The following is an 8,290-nucleotide window of genomic DNA, read 5'->3' on the forward strand; positions in this document are numbered from 1 at the left end:
CAGAATAATTGTAGTTCCTTACCAGGTGTCACGGCTGTCGTAAGAACGAGACCAACGCGCAGCGGATGTTGAGTTCCACATATTTAATTCAAAGAGAAACTTAACCAAAACAAAATATATCAATAAACGAACAACTAAACGTGACTATGTGGTGCACATGCACAAACACAAAACAATATCCCACAAATGTAGGTGGGGAAAAAGCCTACCTAAATATGATCCCCAATTAGAGGCAACGATTACCAGCTGCATCTAATTGGGAACCACACGAACCACCAACCCAGACCACGGGTCCGGCCATGGAGCCGGGTAGAACGCCGTGCCCGGACTGGGAATCGGCGCAGAGGAGGACCCCGGCCATGGAGCTGGGTTCGACGCCGCACACGGACTGGGCACTGGCGCCGAGGAAGGCTCCGGCCATGGAGCTGAGTTGGCCGCCGTGCCTGGACTGGGCATCGACGCAGAGGAAGGCTCCGGCCTTGGAGCTGGACTGGATGCCGTGCCCGGACTGGATCCCGACGCAGAGGAAGGCTCCGGCCTTGGAGCGGGACTGGACGCCGTGCCTGGACTGGGCACCGGCGCAGAGGCAGCTTCTGCCATGGAGCGGGACTGGACGCCGTGCCTGGACTGGGCACCGGCGCAGAGGAAGGCTCCGGCCTTGGAGCGGGACTGGACGCCGTGCCTGGACTGGACATCGGCACAGAGGAAGGCTCCGGCCTTGGAGCGGGCCTGGACGCCGTGCCTGGACTGGGCACCGGCACAGAGGAAGGCTCCTGCCATGGAGCGGGACTGGACGCCGTGCCTGGACTTCAGCGCAGAGGAAGACTCCCGCCCTGGAACAGGACTGGACGCCTTGCCTGGAAGCTCCGGACCGTTGACCGTCGCTGGCTGTTCCGGACCGTTGACCGTCGCTGGGAACTCGGGAAAAACGAGCTATGACTGGGAAAATACATTTTGAACTTTCATCCAACTCGGAATTGTAAATCGGGAACTCTGCCTCTTTCTAGAGCTAGGACCTGAAGATCACTGACGTCATCATGATTCAACCTTTTTTTTGGTGCTTTCAAGTTCCCAGTCTTGAAAGCACAATAAATCCAGAGAATGCCAGACTTTGATGACAAAGTATGATGACAGAATTCACAGACAGTGCCACCTTCCTGTTCAAGTGAGCACAGCACAACAAGGTGAGTCCAACAATGTCTTGTATGCTGCTGCATAAATGATGTAATACGCCAGGGAGATATATATATACTGTAGCTAAGAAAGTAATACTAAGTGTATGTTGTGTAGTAAGCTGTTAGTAGACCATGTGCCTCACCATAATAATTTGGTCTATTTTCACCTCTTAATTTTGCCTACTGTTCTGACTTGGTGGTGCACATGTAGCCTGCAACCTGTTTTTGAGAAATGTAATCATCGAGTATTGTAAGAGCTTTCATTGTCTGCTTATATGACCCCTTTATTTATCCTATGGTTCTGACTTGGTGTACAGGGAGAACACTGTAAGAATGGCCCATGTTCTGAGTTCTGTCACTGTACATTTCAAAAGTACTGAACAAATAGTTCTATTGACTACGTCCATCCTAGCTCGCTCATTAATGTCTTAATTGAAATTACAGATTGCCTCTTATCCACTTGTTGTCCCCTTATGCCATAGTTTGCACATCTCAATTGTTAGTAGAAACCACATTTGTTTAAGCAAGTCAGCCATATCAGCTATGTTTTTTTTTAAAGGCAGTAAATGAGGCTGAATGAACTATTTAGCTGCCAGACAATGCTCTGCTGATAGCCAGCTGTAGCAGTGGTACGGTGTTGGGACTGCTGTTGAGACTCTGCTGTTGGGACAGCTTTATGTAGGCCCAAACAGTTTGTGGGCACCGTTTGTCACCGTTATAGTGCAATTCATGTATTGTTTAGTGTAGTGTAGCTTTGCTGGCATGCATCCCACAATTTCTTTTTTTGCCCCACCAAGATTTACACGCTAAAATCGGCACTGTATAGTAGGGTATTTGAATCAGAAGAGTAATAGGTATACTTCATTTCCTGGGCTTAGTTTCAACATGTTTGTATAGAAAGTCAAGAGACTGAACACATCAAAAAAGGAAATTAAGTTATGTTTTTTTGACCTCATTACATTTTTTCCCGTAAACATGACTGATAATTAAAAAAACATTACAACAATCATCAATCATTCCAGTACAATGAAAAAGTCTTTCTACATCTTTTCATTACAATAATGTGTGCCATTTAGCAGTGACTTTTATCTAAAGCGAGTTACAGCAATGCGTGCATACATTTTATGTGGTCCCGGGAATCTAACCCACAACCCTGGCAGTGCAAGTGCCATTCTTTAACAACTGAGCCATACAGGACCACCCTCTGAGTATTTTTCTTTCTCGTCGCAGGCGAAAGACTTCTACGAAACCGCTTTCCAACAATACTTTCACACAGTAACCTTACATACCATAGATAATAAGGTATTTTATAATATATTACTTCAGGAACTCTATACATCTTTTCCACAGATTAAAATTGTTCCATTTTAATCCATAAAAAAGTGGTGTTTCGTTTCAGAACACTGTGGCAGTATTGTACCAACAGAACAGGCTTTTCCAAGGCCCACTGATATTAATTTTATTTCAATCCCTTTCGTGCAATTTTCACAAGAATGTGGTACATTTTCACAACGCTTAGTACAAATGTCAAAATAGATCATTAAAAAGGCCGTTGTTTCAAAACTCTAAGCACATTTTCAATTCCCTAAGTACAACACACAAAATCATTTAGTCAATTTAATCAATGTTTAATCTGGTAATACATGTTACATATTGCAATACATGTTCATATAAAGTAATTGCTTTTCATAATGCAATGCTCACATTACTTGTGATATGATTGCCTTCTCATTTTATGAAATACATTTTACTATTGCTCAATCCGACTGCTCTTGATTGATAATCACTTAACCGTTTGGTAAACCGATAGATTTTACACTGGTTTGTCTACAACAGATTTTGAGAACTACATAATGGAAATGTATGTTTGTGATATATACTGTAATGATATGATATACTGTAATGTACTATTATGATGATAACTATTATGATTTAAAATATATATATATTGACAAGTTCAGAGATGTGCTGTATGTAATAAATTCCCCTATACAGTACATGTATCCAAAATCGCTGGGGTCTTTTTGTGGGGGGGTTTCACACTGCTTTACTAAAATTGTATTGGCCGATACAGTACTGTAATTCAGTAATATATGCCATTTACGTAGCAGATGTTTTTATCGACAGTGACTACAATACAGTAAAATACAATATATGATTACAATACAGGAGGAAGGTGTATGATCACCATCCCCATGAGTGTGCCACCCTCCTCCATGCCATGGATGAGGCATGCATTGACATCAATCCAGACCTATGCTATTGTTCAAAAGTTTTAGAACCTCTATTCATTCAAGGGTTTTTCTTTATTTGTACTATTTTCTACATTGTAGAATAATAGTGAAGACATCAAAACTATGATTTTAGATTTTTCAAATAGCCACCCTTTGCCTTGATGGCAGCTTTGCACACTCTCAACCAGCTTCACCTGGAATGCTTTTCCAACAGTCTTGAAGGAGTTCGCACATATGCTGAGCACTTGTTGGCTGGTTTTCCTTCACTCTGCAGTCCAACTCATCCCAAACCATCTCAATTTGATTGAGGTCGGAGGATTGTACAGACCAGATCATCTGATGCAGCACTACATCACTCTCCTTCTTGGTAAAATAGCCCTAATACAGCCTGGAGGTGTGTTATGTCATTGTCCTGTTGAAAAACAAATGATAGTCCCACTAAGCCCAAACCAGATGGGATGGCGTATCGCTGCAGAATGCTGTGGTAACCATGCTGGTCAAGTGTGCCTTGAATTCTAAATAAATCACAGACAGTGTCACCAAAAAAGCACCCCCACACCATAACACCTCCTCTTCCATGCTTTACGGTGGAAAATACACATGCGGAGATCAGCAGTTCACCCACACCGCGTCTCACAAAGACACGGCGGTTACAACCAAAAATCTACAAATTGGACTCCAGACCAAAGGACACATTTCCACTGGTCTAATATCCATTGCTCGTGTTTCTTGGCCCAAGCAAGTCTCTTCTTATTATTGGTGTCCTTTAGTAGAGGTTTCTTTGCAGCAATTCGACCATGAAGGCCTGATTCACAGTCTCCTCTGAACAGTTGATGTTGAGATGTGTCTGTTACTTGAACTCTGTGAAGCATTTATTTGGGCTGCAATTTCTGAGGCTGGTAACTCGAATGAACTTATCCTCTGCAGCAGAGATAATTCTGGGTCTTCCATTTCTGTGGCAGTCCTCATGAGAGCCAGTTTCATCATAGCGCTTGATGGTTTTTGCGACTGCACTTGAAGAAACTTTAAAAGTTCCTGACATTTTTCCGTATTAACTGACCTTCATGTCTTAAAGTAATGATGGACTGTTGTTTCTCTTTGCTTATTTGAGCTGTTCTTGCCATAATATGGACTTGGTCTTTTACCAAATAGGGATATCTTCTGTATACCCCCTACCTTGTCACAACACAACTGATTGGCTCAAATGCATTAAGAAGGAAAGAAATTCCACAAATTAACTTTTACAAAGGCACAGCTGTTAATTGAAATGCATTCCAGGTGACTACCTCATGAAGCTGGTTGAGAGAATGCCAAAAGTGTGCAAAGCTGTCATCAAGGCGGTGGCTATTTGAAGAATCTCAAATATAAAATATATTTTGATTTGTTTAACACTTTTTGGTTACAACATGATTCCATATGTGTTATTTCATAGTTTTGATGTCTTTACTGTTACTCTACAATGTAGAAAATTGTAAAATAAAGAAAAACCCTGGAATGAGGAGGTGTTCTAAAACTTTTGACCGGTAGTGTATTGTCAGGCTTATATTCACCATGCCAAAACGTTTTTTCCCCATGTGGATTAACAATGACGACATTTACTGGGATGTCAATGAGAACCTTTGGGCAAATGTTCAAGACATCCTAGATGCAAACTAGTCCATGTTAAATGTTATGTTTATTTAATTAATTTAATTTGTTTAATTTGATTACACTACACCTAAACTCAGCAAAAAAATAAACGTCCTCTCACTGTCAACTGTGTTTATTTTCAGCAAACTTAACATGTGTAAATATTTGTATGAACATAACAAGATTCAACAACTGAGACATAAACTGAACAAGTTCCACAGACATGTGACTAACAGAAATGTAATAATGTGTCCCTGAACAAAGGGGGGGTCAAAATCAAAAGTAACAGTCAGTATCTGGTGTGGCCACCAGCTGCATGAAGTACTGCAGTGCATCTCTTCCTTATGGACTGCACCATACTTGCCAGTTCTTGCTGTGAGATGTTACCCCACTCTTACACCAAGGCACCTGCAAGTTCCCGGACATTTCTGGGGGGAATGGCCCTAGCCCTCAACCTCTAATCCAACAGGTCCCAGGCGTGCTCAATGGGATTGAGATCCGGGCTCTTCGCTGGCCATGGCAGAACAAAGACATTCCTGTCTTGCAGGAAATCACGCACAGAACGAGCAGTATGACTGGTGGCATTGTCATGCTGGAGGGTCATGTCAGGATGAGCCTGCAGGAAGGGTACCACATGAGGGAGGAAGATGTCTTCCCTGTAACGCACAGCGTTGAGATTGCCTGCAATGACAACAAGCTCTGTCCGATGATGCTGTGACACACCGCCCCAGACCATGATGGACCCTCCACCTCCAAATCGATCCCGCTCCAGAGTACAGGCCTCGGTGTAACGCTCATTCCTTCAACGGTAAACGCGAATCCGACCATCACCCCTGGTGAGACAAAACCGAGACTCGTCAGTGAAGAGCACTTTTTACTAGTCCTGTCTGGTCCAGCGACGGTGGGTTTGTGCCCATAGGCGACGTTGTTGCCGGTGATGTCTGGTGAGGACCTGCCTTACAACAGGCCTACAAGCCCCCAGTCCAGCCTCTCTGAGCACTGATGGAGGGATTGTGCGTTCCTGGTGTAACTCAGAAAGTTGTTGTTGCCATTCTGTACCTGTCCCGCAGGTGTGATGTTCGGATGTACCGATCCTGTGCAGGTGTTGTTACACGTGGTTTGCCACTGCGAGGACGATCAGCTGTCCATCCTGTTTCCCTGTAGTGCTGTCTTAGGCGTCTCACAGTACGGACATTGCAATTTATTGCCCTGGCCACATCTGCAGTCCTCATGCCTCCTTGCAGCATGCCTAAGGCACGTTCACGCAGATGAGCAATACCCTGGGCATTTTTCTTTTGGTGTTTTTCAGAGTCAGTAGAAAGGCCTCTTTAGTGTCCTAAGTTTTCAGAACTGTGACCTTAATTACCTACCGTCTGTAAGCTGTTTGTGTCTTAACGACCGTTCCACAGGTGCATGTTCATTAATTGTTTATGGTTCATTGAACAAGCATGGGAAACAGTGTTTAAAGCCTTTACAATGAAGATCTGTGAAGTTATTTGGATTATTACGAATTATGTTTAAAAGACAGGGTTCTGAAAAAAAGAGTTTGTTGTAATTGTATCTGAATAAAATATACATTTTTTGCATCAATGATTTTGACCTTTGATCACACATTGGATAGAAATGATGGAAATTCAATTTTTTTTGTCAATTGTGATGGGTAGTGCAAGTGTATTACCTAATGCTAAAACAGTGTAACGTACTGTAATTTACAGTACTGTAGCATATTACATTCAGAGGGCAATTTTGGACCATGTATCTTGCATATTTTGCTATTTAATTAACTGGTTGTTAAAACAACTAAATTGAGAAGATATTATTATGTTGTGTTTTGGTGATTAAATCAATGTTATCATGGTATTTCACTGTAAACTTATATGTTGGATCAATGGTTGTGTGGTGAAAGATGTCTCCAAACAAAATGAATGCACAGTAAAAAGTTTTGAATAAAATACTTGCTGTGTTATATGTGTTAGCAGTTTGGAGTTTTGTTCTAAGATTTTAGAAAATTTACCACATACTTGAGAAAATAGCACCAAAGCGATTGAAAAAAAAACTGTGTCAAGAAATCAAGAAGATGTAGGGGTTGACCCACTATAATATTTCAAAGAGTAAATAAGCCACTATAAACAGCCACTATAAACACCCAAAATATGAAACAGCAGTACAATCTGAATGTCTGCATTTGCACATTAATAAACAGTGCTCCTACCAAAAAAATACATATTTTTCCTGTTTTTGTCACGGACCCATTGAAAAATTGCTGAGGCCTTATAGGGTTTCCCAGCCCCCCTGTTTGACAATTGCAACAGCTGAGTACGCCAAACGAAGAGCCAGCCGTCTAGCTCACTTTGCATAGCCTCTTGGCCTGATCATCATTCTGACTGTCTTGAAAGATTGTCTGTCATTTGTTGGGTAGTACTCTGTAGATATATTATGCCACGTCCCCCAGTAGATCCCGTTCCTCACCCCTTTGTACTTTCCCACATAATATATCCCATTGAGATTGGCAGCCATGCAGGCATCAAACCACCAGCCTGAGTCGTAGTAGGCCCCACAGTTCCCTGAAGGGTAGCGGTCATAGTCCCTGTCAGGAGTCGTAAAGAACCTGTTGTTGTGGTTGTAACTCTTGCTGAATTGAAGTGCATCTCCCGCCGTGCCTGAGTACCCACCCACAGACAGGCGGTACCGCAGCCGTTCGCCAGCCACACGGAAGAGCCTGTACTCTGCGTACTCCCTCACTCTGTTAAAGTCTTCCAGCTCCACCCTGAGGACCATCTCCCTGTGTCGGGTCAGGAGATGGATCTGGTCATTGCCCAGCCAGAACTCCCCAGCCCTCATGTTACCGAAGCCCGTCCGGTATTCAGCCCATGTCCTGTTGAAGTTCACACTGCCGTCCTGACGGAGCTGAATGACGGTCCACCCTCCGTCATGAGACTCCATGTCACAGAACACTGCAATGGTTACATTCTTAGGGTCAGGGATCACTTGGTAGACCCCACTGTTCCTCTCCCCCTTGACCATGTGGTCAGAGCAGTCTCTGGGTGCCATGGTAACTGTTGAGTGGAAGGATAGTGGAATGAGAAAATTAGAGTAGTCTGTCATCCTTTCTGAAAAAAAAGTGCTTTGGCGCGTAACACAAACACAAATGTTCTTACTGTAGGCCTTTCTTATTGTAGGACTTACTGTAGGCCTATGTTCGGTCATTTCCTGCAGTCAATGACCGAACGTGCCCTATTTGGCCTCATGGGT

The 8,290-nt window shown here is 43.2% G+C and overlaps 1 protein-coding gene across 1 annotated transcript; it reads right to left on the minus strand.

The window, feature by feature from the left end:
• Positions 1-7,278: 7,278 nt before the first annotated feature.
• LOC120065901 (fibroleukin-like) lies at positions 7,279-8,089 on the minus strand. Its single transcript, XM_039016944.1, has one exon. It carries the CDS (start codon positions 8,087-8,089, stop codon positions 7,385-7,387), a length of 705 nt encoding a protein of 234 aa, XP_038872872.1. The 3' UTR covers positions 7,279-7,384.
• Between the last annotated feature and the right edge of the window lie 201 nt (positions 8,090-8,290).

The sequence above is a fragment of the Salvelinus namaycush genome, chromosome 21 (genome assembly GCF_016432855.1).
Source record: "Salvelinus namaycush isolate Seneca chromosome 21, SaNama_1.0, whole genome shotgun sequence".
Lineage (NCBI taxonomy): Eukaryota > Metazoa > Chordata > Actinopteri > Salmoniformes > Salmonidae > Salvelinus > Salvelinus namaycush.